The sequence below is a fragment of the Rhipicephalus microplus genome, chromosome X (assembly GCF_043290135.1).
Source record: "Rhipicephalus microplus isolate Deutch F79 chromosome X, USDA_Rmic, whole genome shotgun sequence".
Lineage (NCBI taxonomy): Eukaryota > Metazoa > Arthropoda > Arachnida > Ixodida > Ixodidae > Rhipicephalus > Rhipicephalus microplus.
Window position 1 is genome coordinate 396,428,751 of NC_134710.1, and position 15,869 is coordinate 396,444,619.

At 45.8% G+C, this 15,869-nt stretch overlaps 1 protein-coding gene across 1 annotated transcript in view; it reads left to right on the top strand.

Annotated features, from left to right (window-relative positions):
- Positions 1-305: 305 nt before the first annotated feature.
- LOC142761774 (aurora kinase A-B-like) overlaps positions 306-15,869 on the top strand; it is a 30,885-nt gene continuing 15,321 nt past the window's right edge. Inside the window, exons 1-3 of the mRNA XM_075880168.1 lie at positions 306-435; positions 1,230-1,347; positions 14,378-14,457. Of these exons, the coding sequence (XP_075736283.1) occupies positions 434-435; positions 1,230-1,347; positions 14,378-14,457 (200 nt within the window). The 5' untranslated portion in view covers positions 306-433. The remainder of the gene's footprint in view (positions 436-1,229; positions 1,348-14,377; positions 14,458-15,869) is intronic.

Consider the following 15,869-nt stretch of genomic DNA (forward strand, 5'->3'; position numbering starts at 1 on the left):
TTCTTCTTTACCTGATACACTGCAATGATTCAACTTTCAGGAGAATTTCATATAACGATTCCACCACAGATATTCAACAAATTCTATTACTTCTCCCACCCCCTTTTTCTTTTTTTTCCTGACATTGCGCCAAATTAATTTCCCCAGTCAAAACACAGTAATCATATTCCCCTAATCTAGAAAATCTATATGTATTTACTTGCATTAACCACCGGCTTCTTGGCCAATCCCCCTTAGTGGGTGAGAGCCACAAAAGAAAGGAACAAGCAAGCAAGCAAGCAAAATTCGATCGAATTGGTTACTCGGTGTTCTGTGGTGGGTCTGCGGCGCATAGCAGTCTTGCTTCACTCGCCCTTCTTACTCGTGACGCCTGTTGCTGCGTCTCGTCGTCTCTCTGCACGTCATCCTTGTGCCAGAAAACGTTCTCACCGTCATGTGAGTACCATTTCGAAGCACTCGGCGAGCTCGCGCTTTCTTTTCGATGTCATCACGAGTTCCGTCGTGATGTCCTCGTTTGAAAAGCTTTCCGAAACTCAGCTGCCTTACAGAGAGAGCCACGACATTGCCTCGTCAAGGAATTGACAAGAGCAGTGTCTTACATAGAAGAAATTTAACGGCGTTTCAAGAACAGCGCGTCCTTACGCCTCGTTCGCGATCTTTGGCATTAGCTTGGTGCCACTTTTTTGCGAGCTACGTCAATTGCTTGAATTGCATCTGAATACGGCTGCGAGCCCAGACGAGATATTGCTTTTTCCAATGTCGACGGTATTCAGAAGTCTTATGTGCTTTGACTCTGCCGAAGCTCTCTCTCTCGCAGCAAGTGGCGCAGTCTGGTGGCATGTGTTTCCCATTTGATCAATTTGCCGGGTGTAGTTGTCGCACCCCAACACTTCACTTGTTCTACTGACGCCTCTGCATGGTTCAGTAGCGGAAAACGTCTGCTAGCTGCTTAGGTCACAATAACTGTCGATATGTGGCTGTTCTGTACGACTTAAATTTGTTCAGATTTCTTCGCTGATGTTGAGGCAGTTTATCGGGAGATTTATGGCTACACGCGTACAATCGCAAGGTGAGGCTACGCGCAAGGTGAGGAATCTGGGGATTTGGTACGTGCGCATAATTCATCGTGTCGCTTTCGGCATATGAAATCTTATCATCGCTGTCATTCAACTTCGTTCATCAATGTCCTACCCCCATCAACTGTACTCACCATTCTGTTATCATTGCAGGTCGGTTAAGAAGTGGTGTCTCCAGGACTTTGAGATTGGTCGGCCACTTGGCAAAGGCAAGTTTGGCAATGTGTACCTCGCACGCGAGAAGACAACCAAGTACGTCGTGGCACTGAAGGTAAGTTTGAAGCTTGTCTGCAGCCGTGTTTTGGCACTGACAAGCATGCCAGCTCAGGAAAGTAATACTTCCTGCATTCTAAAGATGTAGCTGCTAACGAACATGGTCGTCCCAGTTTAATTGCGCACTGCAGGTAATGTAATGATAAAATTGCTCACTAACAAATGTATTTGTTTACTGTGCATGTGTTTATTCTTAAATAGCACCTTCCAAGGTCAATGCATCACGAGCAAAGTAGTATGGTGCATAGATAACACCATAGCTAGAGTGTTTATAACGGCATCAAAGGAGTGCTGACACAAATTTTATATATTTTCAGATTCTTGTTGTAACTAACAACACTGGTGTCGAGTGCCTTAAAAGTAGTGATGTGGTGTTTAAATAGGCGTTGAATATATCAATACCGCTGCTGGTTGTGGAATCGTGGGGGTGATTTCCCAGTAACATGTCATTGCAGTGTGACGTCACAAGGAGACAATAATTCACGAGGCTAGCAGTGGCAGACCTTTCATGTGCTGGAGGTGCATAAAAAAAGAGATAAGTGAATTGTCATGCAGCAACACCAAATGCATGCAAGACACTCAGGCATAGAAAATGGCATTCGGTAGCGAAGGCATTAATTTCCTGAATGAAATTTTTTTTCGGCGGCGCTGTTACACGTCCAAAGCGAATGCCAAAGCTACACCTAGGCCAATGCTTGTCAGATCCACAGCTTAAAGGAAAATGGTGCCTGTCGCATTTATTTTACAGTATCTTCCAGCTGAAGATCTTACAGTATTTTCCGGCTATTGCCAAAACTCAGTTGAATGAGTTTTGGCAATAGCATTAGGTGACGAATGGCATTTGGCCGAATGCCATTTCATTCATCCGTGTGGCACCGCGCGATTGACATTCAATCTTAAGGCATTAAGAGGTAAATGCCATTTTCTCTGCCCGTGTGGCACGGGTATAAGTTCCCAAACTAAGAGAGAATGTGTTGATGGTGATATAGTCATATCGTCTGGATCGGGTTGCCTGTAGTCATTGTGTAGGGTAGTCTCAAACAATATTGTCAGGATGAGTCACAAGTACTGGGGGATTTATTAAACCACCAGGTAGCTAGCACTAGGACGATGCGTCAGTCGTGGCTGGCTCTCGAGCAAAGAAGCACGCGATCTTCTTTTTTCCTCCAGATTGAGAGCCGCTCTTGCTGTCAACCCACTACGTGCTGGTGGCATTATCCCCCCTTCCGAAAAGAAAAAAAAGAAGTACCAAAAAGAGGAAAGGAAAGTACACAGCAGCACCGCGATGCTACTACATAGGCACGTGAAAAAAAATGGAAATTCGGATGAAGTGAAAGTAAAAATTGAAGAGCGTGCCAACATAGGAAACGTCAATGAACGAGAAAGTAAGTTCACAAAATAAACAAAAAACACAAAAAACGCTGTACGGTAAAGGAAAAGTTACGAACAACGCGCAATAAATGGCTTCATGCGCAACACATGAACTACGTCCGGCCTCAGCCGTGTCCTGCTCCGTGCATGGGGTGTTGAGTCCGGAACCACTTCGTAGTTCACGTCACTGACGCGACGTAACACTTTATATGGGCCAAAGTACCGGCTCAGCAACTTTTCACTGAGGCCATGGCGGCGGACGGGCGTCCACACCCAAACTTGATCTCCGGGGCTGTAAAACACTTCTCTGTGGCGGGTATTATAGCGTCGTGCGTCTGCCTGCTGTTGCTGGCCGATGTGCAGTCGCGCGAGCTGCCGGGCTTCCTCGGCACGCTCTGCGAATTCTTCGGCGTCTGTTGCCAACTCGTCTTCGTCCTGACACGGTAGCATTGAGTCTAGCATGGTCTGCACTTCGCGGCCGTAGAGAAGCCGAAATGGCGTGAATCGCGTGGTCTCTTGCACGGCGGTATTATACGCGAAGGTCACGTAAGGCAAGATCCGGTCCCACGTTTTGTGCTGTACGTCGATGTAAATTGAGATCATGTCTGCGAGGGTCTTATTCAGTCGTTCAGTAAGTCCGTTGGTTTGCGGGTGGTACGCAGTTGTCCTTCGGTGTCTGGTGTTGCTCAGTTTGAAAACTTCGTCCGTAAGCTGCGCCGTGAATGCCGTCCCTCTGTCCGTTATTACACTGGAAGGAGCACCGTGTCGTAACACAATGTGGCGCATGAAAAATTGTGCTACCTCAGAAGCCGTGGCTCGTGGGATCGCCTGGGTTTCAGCGTAGCGTGTCAAATAGTCGGTCGCGACGATCACCCATTTGTTGCTGTCCGCAGACATAGGAAATGGCCCCAGAATGTCCATGCCGACTTGGTCGAACGGCGTGCAGGGTGCTTCAATGGGCTGAAGCAAACCAGCTGGCTTAACAGACGGTTGCTTTCGGCGCTGACATTCCCGACAGCTCTTTACGTACTTCTTTACGCTTGCTGAAAGTCCTGGCCAATAGTACCTCTCGCTCACTCTGGCAAGTGTCCTTGAGTAGCCCAGATGACCGGATGTGGGTTCGTCATGGCAAGCGAAGAGGACGTCGTCTCGCATGTCTCGAGGAACCACCAGGAGGTAAGCACGATTGTTCGAACGAGCGTTCTTCTTGTACAGCACACCGTCTCGTAGGCAGAACGACGTCAACGAGCGGGATAAATGACGTGGTATGATTGCGCCCTGGCCCTCTAAATGATCAATGATTGGACGAATCTCTGCAACATCTCGCTGTCGTTTGCTCAAGTCTGATGCACTAACGGCGCCCAGAAAGCCTTCGTCTTCCTCTGCTTCCTGACTGACGACATGAAGGGGTGCGCGTGACAGTGTGTCAGCGTCTTCATGCTTACGGCCGGACTTATGGACGATGGTGACATCAAATTCCTGTAGCCGCAAACTCCACCGTGCTAGCCGACCTGAAGGGTCACGCAGGCTTGCCAACCAAGAGAGCGCGTGATGGTCCGTCACTATCTTGAAGGGACGACCATAAAGGTACGGGCGGAACTTGGTGATTGCCCACACGACTGCGAGGCACTCTTTCTCCGTAGTGGAATAATTCGCCTCGGCACGGGATAGCGAGCGGCTGGCGTAGGCTATCACTCTTTCGATGTCCTCTTGACGTTGAACGAGCACTGAACCGAGCCCAATGTTACTAGCGTCGGTATAGACCTCCGTGTCAGCATCATCGTCGAAATGAGCGAGAACGGGCGCTGATTGCATGCGCTGTCGCAGCTCATCAAAAGCTCCTTGTTGCTCGTTTTCCCAGACAAACGGTGTGTCGTCCCTTGTGAGACGAGTCAGAGGTTCTGCTATCTGTGAAAAGCCATGAATGAATCGGCGATAGTAGGCGCACAAACCAAGTAAGCGCCGGACGGCTTTCTTATCGAAAGGAGCTGGTAATTCGGCAACAGCGGCAAGCTTGTCCGGATCGGGACGGATTCCTTCGGCGCTAACTACATGTCCAAGAAATTTTAGTTCTTTATAGCCGAAGTGGCACTTCTGTGGCTTTAGTGTGAGGTCCGCCGATTGGATAGCCTCCAGCACGCTGCGCAGGCGGTGAAGGTGCTGCTCAAAAGTGGTAGAGAAGACCACCACATCATGAAGGTAGACAAGACAAGTCTGCCACTTGAGCCCTGCGAGGACAGTGTCCATTATTCGCTGGAAAGTTGCCGGTGCTGAACACAAGCCAAAAGGAAGCACTCGAAATTGGTATAGGCCGTCTGGAGTCACAAAGGCTGTTTTCTCACGGTCTCGCTGATCTACTTCAATTTTCCAATACCCGCTTTTGAGATCGAGAGAAGTGAAATAATGGGCACGACGAAGTCTATCCAGTGAATCGTCGATACGTGGCAGCGGATACACATCCTTTTTCGTCACGTTGTTAAGCTTTCGGTAGTCGACGCAGAAGCGTAGCGACCCGTCCTTCTTTTTGACAAGTACGACAAGAGATGACCACGGGCTGTTAGATGGTTCAATAACGCCATCGTCAAGCATCTCGGTGACTTGCGTACGTATTGCTTCACGTTCTTTGGCCGACACGCGGTAGGGGTTCTGGTGTATCGGACGTGCGTCCTCGTACGTGATGATCCTGTTTCGAGTGATGGACGGCTGGCGGATCTTTGAGCAAGTTGCGAAGCAAGACCTGAACTCGAACAAGAGCGCTCGTAGTGCAGTCTGGTTAACGGTGGACAGATCAGGATTGATGTCAATATTACTCATTGACGTGTCGGCGGTATCCACTATTTCCGACGTGAAACAGTTGGTGACGTTTGCTACTTCGTGGGCAAACGCTATCGAAGTGCCACGGAAAAGATGTCGATGCTCGTTGCTAAAGTTGGTTACGAGCAATTCAGATCGACCATCACGAAGGTGTATTACACTTCTAGCTACACAAATGCCTTGCTGCAGGAGGTGTTCTAAATTTGTCTCAGCCACCACATCGCCATCGCCCAAACCACAGCATGTTACGTCGACTAGAACACTTGTTCGTGGAGGAAGCGTCACACTCTGTTCAGAAATACGGAGTACGTCGACACGCCTTCCACCATCCTGCACGTTGATTGCTCGCTGGGCTGAGAACGTGACGCGGCGCTCTTGCAGATCAATGATAGCTCCATTTTCTTGTAGAAAGTCAACTCCCAGAATGACGTCACGGGAACATTCGCGTAGAACAAGGCAGCTTGCTGTACCCTTGAATCTGTATTCTAGTTGTGCAGGCACCCAGTGGAGTAACGACGTGGCCACCAGCTGTCCGAATCTGCGAGTTATGCCACGGCGTTATGACTTTCTTCAGCTGCGTTGTCAGTTTCCCGCTCAGTGTGGAATAGTCTGCGCCGGTGTCCACTAACGCATTAACTGCACAACCATCAATTATCACTACTATGTCGAGTGAAAGTCGGCCATCCTTTGCAGCAGTATGTGATGTCGGGCCGGTTTCTGTACAGTTCTGCGTCAATAGGAGGTCTTCAGCGCTTCGACGTTCAGCGACCCCGCCCCCAGAGGTCGCTTTGGCTAGTTTTCCCGTCGGGGGCTGGGAGACCGTGTGGTGGAATACCGCTGGGGCGTTGATGGATATCGCCTCGGTGATGGCGAGCGCGACTGGCACCCGGCAGATGGTGGTGCATGCTGCTGGGAGAGGTAGTTTTCGATGTCGCGCGGTCTCTGGCCGTAACGGGGTGGCGGTGAGTACGCAGAGAAGCCACAAAGCCCAAGATGGTGATATGGGCACTGGCGGTACAAGTGATCAGCTTCTCCGCAGTGAAAGCACAGAGGCCGGCGATCAGGTGTGCGCCAAACACCAGACTTTCGAGGAGACGTGCGCCGATCGTCGATGTACTGAACTGGTTGCACTGAACGATGGGCGACAGAAGCACCAGAGACAAAGGCCAACGGTGGTGGCGTGTACGTGCCTTCGTAGTACTGTATGTGCTGCGCTGACTGTAGTGAAACAGCAGGAACAGGATGGAAGAATAATGGCGGCGTTGCAGCAGGGCGTTTCAAGGCTTCCGCGTAGGTTGTCTCACGGCGGTATTCAGCAGAAGCTGGCACAGCTGTATCATGAGGCAAGGTGTCCCGGAGGGCCTGGTGCAGCTCATCCTTGATCACAGTTGCAATAGAGTTGACTGTAGGATGAGGTGTTACACCAGCCTTTTGTAACTCTTCACGTACTATATCACGGATGAGTTCACGTAGACAGTCGTTGTTGGTTCTAGTGGCGGTGAAAATGTCGGCAGTAGACATGCCACTGACTTGCCTGTCGTATTGGTTGGATCGCTGCTGCAGCATTTTATCCATTGTCACGGCCTCGGACAAGAACTCCGCGACCGTCTTAGGAGGACTTCGCACGAGGCCGGCAAAAAACTGGTCCTTGACACCGCGCATCAAGTGACGCAACTTCTTGTCCTCCGTCATTCTTGAATCGGCCCGTCGGAGGAGGCGCGTCATGTCTTCGACGAACGTGGTCACAGTTTCGTTTGGCAGCTGGACGCGGGCCAGAATAGCTCGTTCAGCTCGTTCTTGGCGATCAGCGCTGGCATACGTCTGCAGAAGTCTACGAGAGAATTCGGGCCACGTCGTCAGCTGTTCCTCTCGGTTTTGATACCACGTACGTGCCCCGTCTTCGAGATAGAAGTAGACACGACCCAGTTTCGCCGCGTCGTCCCACTGATTCAAGGTGGCTACGCGATCGAAATCCGCCAACCAGTCCTCAACGTCCTCGTGCTCCGAGCCATGGAACGTCGCCGGTGCGCATGGGCTTTCCAACGTGTAGCGGTTCGACGTCGTGCTTCCCGTGCCGGTTGCCGAGGTTTGCACCGAAGCGCTGGTCATGTTTGTCGACGCGGTGGGAGCAGTATCGTCGGCTTCCGGAGGCAATCCCCTAATTTGGCGGCTGGTCCGATGCACGGGAGTATTGACTGGCACTGGACTCGTATCGTGGCTTCCTGGGGGGGTCTGCAGCATCCGTGAGACTACCCAGCACTTCCACCAGTTTGTCACGATGAGTCACAAGTACTGGGGGATTTATTAAACCACCAGGTAGCTAGCACTAGGACGATGCGTCAGTCGTGGCTGGCTCTCGAGCAAAGAAGCACGCGATCTTTTTTTTCCTCCAGATTGAGAGCCGCTTTTGCTGTCAACCCACTACGTGCTGGTGGCAATATTTAAGAAAATAGCAATGCTATAATGTCAAACAAGAACATCTGACAATTTTTCACATGATCAATTTTCTCTTACTGATGTTGGCACCATTACCTGCCCATCCTTGCTCCAGCAATGTGTAAATAACCATTGTGAAACTTTTTAGTTTGCAAATCATGTGAAAGATTGTTAACCCACCCCTCATGTAATATCTGCATCGGGTGACCCTTAAGGTGAATAAACTGAGTTGAATTGATTCGTTGAGGTAATGTTCATTGTGGTGGACTGGCTTGCAGAAAATCAGCGACAAAAACTTGAAGGTCAAAGTAAAATATTTCATGTGTGTTGACTTACTTCGGTGTGTGGAGAGCAATAATTTTGCTTTGTGAGAAAAGGAAAAACGTCCCTTTTGCAATGCCTCAAAATCGCATCTGTGTGGCTTCATGCAAACAGCTGTGTCGTATAGAAACTGTTGAAATGTCAAATCGAATAGCGTGCACCCTTCCAGAGAAAGTTGCAGTTTGAATGAGAGCCGAGATGATATGCTCAATTTCCCTATGCAACGCTCACTGCTTCCGTACAACAAAACAAACTCTGACCTTGACATGGCTTCATCTCATCTGGAACACACAACTGCTTTCCCTGTAAAGGTACCTCAATGAAAAAACGCCAGGCCTGCGCGGAAAGTGCAGCACAGTTACAGCGAAAGCTAGAAAGCGACCTTTCAGAGCCTTTTCTAAACACTCATTGGATAACTGCTGCAAGCACTCTTGCTGGGTACCCACTACAGCATTAATGATAATAATTTCTGGGCAGTAGGCCGGCATTCGCTTTGCTATCCTTCGTCATTCTTCTTAGAAGTTTGGTATCTGCTACACACTTGCAAGGAAATTTGTGCCTATTGTTCATGCAGTGGCTGACGATGACAAGGAATCATGGCTGAAGTGGGTATGCGCCACAGTGAATAGGTGATCAAGAAAAAGATATTGTAGTGGGTTAGAGCATTGGAGGACCCACTCGTTACACTATTGTCATTGTCGGACACCTGGTTGTTCTTTTGCTGTTATAAAACACTTCTTTACTCATTTCAATGCGATTCCTTTCCCGGCGTCAAGACTGTCAAAGGAAAGTTAGTGAACAAGTCTCAAGCACCGGCACGAATGAATGGTAGAACTATGGGCTGCTACGCAACGGACCCTGGTTCGAGCCCCACTGTGTCATTGGTGCTAGATTTTTTAGGGGCGAAGCTCCTTAGGGCGTGGGTCTGTACATCCCATGGGGTTTGTTGTTGGTGAAGTATATGGGCACCAATGGCGGTACTTGTAGTTGATTATGCTTGTATTTGATAAAGTTTAAACTAGATCGCGATACTTGTGGTTTATAAGCTTAAAACATAATAAATTTAAAACTACATGGCGGTTCTTGTAGTTGATGATGAAAGGTGTGAGATGTTGTAATTTGAATTCTGTCACATGAAGAACGTATCATTGGTGGAGTGCATTTGTTCGGCGACGTACGCTAGGGGAGCTTTTTAATGAAATTTTTTCGCTGTTGGCGCGCGCTCAGAGTCGTTGAGTGATTCTAGAAGAAGAAAGAAGGCACCTAATTTCTGTCTGCATCATGAGCCACATGGCGCAGTGCCTACACGCTCGGAGTCATTGGATGGACACGGCTGCGGAGCGTAAATCGCTCAAGGTTGCTGCGGCGCTTGCTCGCAGGTAGAATTCTAATGTGTGAACTCGCGAGGCAGGTGAGCAGTTCCTATACAGGAACCGGTCACTCTTCATTTCAAGGACCATAAAGCCATCATAATGAAGGGACATCGCAAGCCATTCATCGTCTCTAAGAACAAATAAAAGTTGATTTCTATATATACACACACAGTGTTTCTCACGATCTACTTATATCATGATCGACTGGGCGAATTACACACGGAAAATTCACGGCTTTACTGATGATACTCTCCGAAGCTTTGCCCACTCGTCATCATTCACCCCGTGGATATGCTGTGATTTTTTTGGTCTTTTTTCCTGCGAAGTGGTTACGGACACCGGCGGGAGAGGCGAACAAAGAACTACGGCACCACCCGTGACCCGAGTTGTGATCTCATAACAGCTTCCGCTTTAAATGAAAGTGGTGGTCCGCTGGGGTGGTATGGTGGTTGCACTGCTCAGCTGCCGACTCGAAAGTCGGTGGTTCGATGTTAGCTGCAGTGGTTGCCTTTCTACGGAGGCGAAATGCTAAAGACTCGTGCAACGTGTGACATCTATACACATTAAGGTTGAGCAAGACTTCGTTTTGTCGGAAAACTTGATTTTGAGATTTCTCAATCGTCTGACGCAGAATTTTTTTATCTCTCAGAAAATTTGTCACCCTTGAGTGCTCGCGGTTCCAAAAATCATTTTTGGGCCTTCTTCTTTGAAAGTGTGACAGAAAATGTGGGTGTACCTCTACGTTGTTTCCGAGTTTGAGTACCTTTTTCTGGGGAGCTTCATGACATAAACAAAGATTCTCCCACATGTTTCTTAGCGGTACTTACATAACTAAAACTGAAGCCTAGGCACTGCATTTATATATTTTTTATTATAAAAGTTAACCTTCATATGTGGCAACTGTGATGCAGTGACAAGTCTAAAAAAGCAGTTTTCGTAGTCTGCTCGCAATTTTAGTTCCACTTCAATAAACCTTCGATAGCTGCCCTTGTGCGAAATTGCAGTGATCTGCAGGTAGTGTATATTAACAAGAAGAACAAGAAAAACTAAAACAGTATACAGAACACCATCTACAATTTAAAAATATTTTTGGGTTGTAATGCAACCCGCGTGTATTTTAAAAATGTTTTGCAGAATTTATAGCCATAGCTTTTTAAAATCTGCTGTACAGTCAAATAATAAAACTCTCTAAGTCTCGCTCCATGTTAAGAGGAACATTAGATGGTGTAAATTTGTGGGGCCCTCTTCTGTGGAGTCACTCATAATGGGGCGGGGGGGGGGTATATGCTACACATCGTGAATGAATGAGAAACCATCACAGACGACGTAGGCGATCACGCTTGTGTTGTTGTGATCGCTTCGGCAGGAGCGGGCCCCTGGCTTGCCATGGTGGAAAAAACCAAACCTCGGCCACTTCGAAGTTTACTCATGTCATGTTGTTGCCAACATCTCCGCCAAATGTCGCGGGGTTGAGAGTATGAATGAAAGATATATATATATTTACAAAATATAAAGGTAGAATTTCGGGAAGCTGCAGGCAAAATGGCGGGACAACAACACAAGTGAAATCACCTTCGTTGTCTCCATCGTCCGTCTGATGGTTCCTCATTCGTTCCTAATGTCACACAACAATATTGTGGTTTTGGTGCGAAACCGTACAAATGATTTAATATTAAAGGGGCCCTGCAACACTTTTTGAGCATGCTCATAAAACACTGCCGATCAGTAGTAGAGGCTCCTGACAACACTTGAGCAAAATATTATGGCGCACATATGGCCTGGAATTCACAGTGAATTATCAAGGTCAGCTAAAAATTGCTTTCTTTTATGTCGTCAATTGACGGAAGATGCTCAAAAATCACTCGTAGTAAGCCCACCTATCAGCCATTAGCTGATTTGAACGTGGTACACTCGGTTGTTACAGAGATCGTCGCGATATGCTGCGCGATCACACTGAAAAAGCCGCAAATTCAAAAAAAGAAATTAAAAAATTCCTCAAGGTCACGACGCGTCACGTGACATATTTTGTTTGCCTTGGCCATCCCTCTGTGCTTAGCTTGTAGCGCTTTTGTCGGGACGAGAGGAGAGATAATGTAATTGTAGCATACAGCAAATTTTTGTAACTCCACTCGCACTGGACGGATTCTTAGAAATTTTCTGGCGTTGAATTTGTGAGGCAATAAACATTTCCTGTGAATTCGTTCCATGGTTACTTTAAAAAGTGTTTCAGGGCCCCTTTAAAAGCAAGTGCTGTGGTTCGGTGCGGGAATGTGTCATGAGTGCTAGGATCTGGCGCATGGGAGAATGCTGAGAATGAGCAGCGCTTCAGGGCACTGATCGTTGAGAAGTCTGTAAAGAGTAAAACTAGTCTCTGTGTGATGTGCCTACTTTTGATACTTCATGAATATTTTGAAAACTGCTGATTTACACTGCGGGATCTGCTAGGTTGCTAAAGAAAGCTAAAAATGGATGATAGTGGCCTTGACAGGCTTTCATTAGGGCTATGCTACCAAGTTTAAATGAGCAGTGGTAACGTACGGTTATTTTGTGTAAAAGTACAGTGCAAGCTGCATAAAAACTCATTTGCATATATTATAACGCTCAAGTGACCGTGACAGCTTTTGCAATGAACAATACGATTTACTAACATAATGTAGTAAGATAACATGATATGTGATGCCAACAGGCAAAAAATATTCCACGCTTGCTGTAATACCTGCTGACTGCGCTGACTGACACTCTCGTGTTTAAATGCACGCACACACCCCATAAAGTGGATGGAGGGATGACCGCTGGTGTAGCTCATTAGGTAGAGCATCAGATGCATTATTCTAAAGTCAAAGGTTTGGTCCCTGCTCGTGGCGAGTTATCTCTTCATCTGCTTTTCTTTCTCAACATGTAAATTTCAATTATTTCTAATAACATTTCATGTTAGGCTTGTGCGAGTAGTAAATTCTAGGTTCAAAGTGAATAGTGATCTTAGTAGAATAATTTTGAAGAGAATTCGAATAGTATATATGATATACAAAGAAAAATGGACATATTTATCGTCACCTAACTAACCTGTACATTATTTCTTCAAAATTGAAATAGGACCTCTATTTCTTTTGTTCAAAGAAAGTCAAAATAACTTTGAGTAGTAGCAGGATTTAACTTTCAGTAGGGTGTGAGTGATGACCTGTAAAATACGTAAGATATCAAAATTTATTTACTTACGAGCATATAAGCAGTCATAACAAGCTTTTAGGCTTAATTAAATGATAAATTGATTTGAGGGTAATATGCTTATTGAAAAGTGCCTTGCAACACTTGTTCAAGTAGCCATGGAATGGCTTCAGTAACGAAGCTTATTGCCTCGTGAATTCACCACAGCAAAAATTTTTAGAATTTGTCCAGTACAAGCGGAGTTGCAAAGATTTGTTTCCCACTGCAGTTGCATTCTCTTCTCTCGTCCTGACAAAAGAGGAGGAAGCTAAGCAAGGAGGGATGGCACTGGGAAAGAAGATCACGCTCTTTTTTTCTTTTCTTCGAATACGCAACCTTTCAATGTTATCCCGCACGTTCATGTAGACAAGTTGCGGCTGTCTGCAGCAACCCCTAGTAATGACTGAGCGCACCATGCTCAAATCAGCCAGTGGCTGATACAATGGTTGTGACGAGTGATTGTTGAGCTTGTGGTATCATTTGCTGAGAGAAGAGAGCAGTTTTTAGCTGACTGAGAATTTATTGTGAATTCAAGGCCGTGTACTGCGCTATAAAATTTGGCTTGCGTGTTCTCGTTAGCCTCGAGTGCTGATTGGCAGCATTTTCTGACCATGCTCAAGAAATGTTGCGGGAAACTTTAAATTTGAGGGGGAGGGGGGCTTCGCGGCAGAGCGGATTTCTCCTGGACAGGTACTTTTTTGGCTTAGCATTATTACACTACAGAAAAGTTGCTTTTAAAGGCAGTTGCGTGCGGAATAATATACTATACATTTATTGGTTCATTGCGAATACGTTGAAATGTTCAATAATTTGAATTTGAATACACTACTATCATTCACACAAGCCTATCTCATTTGCTTTCTTTGGCATCGTTATCTATTACCTTGTATTATTATAATTATAACGTCAAGCAGTAACTACTGACTCAGTGGAATAAAGCTTCTTTGATGCCCCGTTACGGATGTCTAGTGGCTAAGGTACTCGGCTGCTGACCCGCAGGTCGCGAGTTCAAATCACGGTTGAAGTGGCTGCATTTCGGATGGAGGCGGAAATGTTGTAGGCCCGTGTACTCAGATTTGGGTGCACGTTAAAGAATCTCAGGTGGTCAAAATTTCCGGAGCCCTCTACTACGGCGTCTCTCATAATCAAATAGTTGTTTTGAGACGTTAAAACCCACAAATCAATCAAATCAATCAAAGCTTCTTTGATGTTTTCCCCTATTCTATATATAGTGAAAGAAGCACATTTGATCTCATAAGATGAACATCACAAATTGGAGTTGTAAAACTTGTGAACATAGAAATGATTGCTGGCGCTTCGGTATTCTCAAAGGTGCATGAGCAGCGGCAATCGCTATTACTTGGTGACACTTGTGTAAATGACAGATCGGCTCATCTCGAGACGTACAGTATTGTCAAATTTTACTGCACTGTTGTGTGCATATGACCACTGTTGTTTCCTAAAGTCCATCGAATGAGAACCAAACTGAGCGTGATGCTCTTTGCTCAGGTCATGTTCAAGTCTCAGCTTCAGAAGAGCGGAATGGAGCATCAACTTCGACGGGAGATTGAGATCCAGTCTCATCTCAGGTGAGCTTAATTTTTGACGCTGAATGTAGTGCGGCTATCCTACACAATGAGACGTTGGCAGGCTTGTTACGCCATCCAATGTACGTTCTTCCGTAACAGCGATGACCGCGCCACTGTTTTTCTTTTTATCTCTAATTATGACAGCTTACGGCAGATATCTGTTTTCCTCGCCTGCGTTGTTAAGGTACGAGGCCAAGAGTCAAAAATGTTTTTTAAGGCAATAATCATTACAGAATATTAGTCTGCAATATAAAGCACACCATTTTAGGCACATGTGAGCATTATAAACAATCCCATTTTTTGTAACCTTTTCATAATTAAAAAGATTTTTTAAAGGTAGGCCTTACACCAATACTTGTAACTCAAGTTTTACTTGTAACTCAGAATATTATTTTTGTAGGGACATAGGGAAATAAAAAAGCTTTAGCCTGTGCAGTGAACCAAAACAAATGAGATCTGGTGAATATTTTGAAAAAATTCTTTTTGAATGAATACCCAGAAATTATCTACTAGTACTAAAGGCACATAAGTATAACAGGCAGCCATATTTAAGGGGGGAGGTGGCATTGAAAAAAACTTTTGGTTTGTTGACCTACAGCAATGAAATTTGGCATGCATATTCATAAGTGTCTCGAATTGGGAAATATGCAGTTTCATCATGATATCTTCAGCAGTTCTCAAGTTACATAATGCTGCACGATACAAATACATGGTCTGCTCGTGGAAAGGCCAGGAAGCTGCTGGCCTTTCCTGGCATGAAAACATGCCAGGAAGCTGCGAATGGTGTTGATCTTTACTCAAAAGAAAGCTACAGGGTATGACACTCTCAGAAGTTTTTATTAAGTACTCTTTTTTTAGAGATCATCATGGCTGCCGACATACATTGTCAGAAACAGTGGCAGGAACAAATCATCGTCTAGAAAAATAACAGGGCCATAAAACAGAAAGTCAAGATTGCTGTACCCACAAGCAGTGTTCAGGAATTCAGGGGAAAAAACAGAATCAAAATCGGTCTAATTTTTCCCGTGCTAATTTTTCCACGAGCAATGCACAATGTCCAAAATACACTTGTGAGAAAAAGCCTGTCGAAGTTTTCGACAGGCGTTTTTCAATGAACTTTTTTGTTTCTCGTTGAATATTGATGAAAATTGGCACCGACACTAACAATGACCTCACAATGCTTTCAAAAAAATTTTGAAGTGATACCACAAATATTTTACGAGAAACAAATTATTTCTTCATTGAACCATGTGGAGGGGCTGAGCATAATGTCAAAAAAAAACAGTATTGAGAAAGCTGCGCTTAAAGTTTCAACTTTCTTTACGTCTCTAAGACACCTAAAAATTGTGATCTCTGGTTTGTCTTGAGATATTTGACTTCTTTTCACGATTTACTCCTTTTCATGATTTACA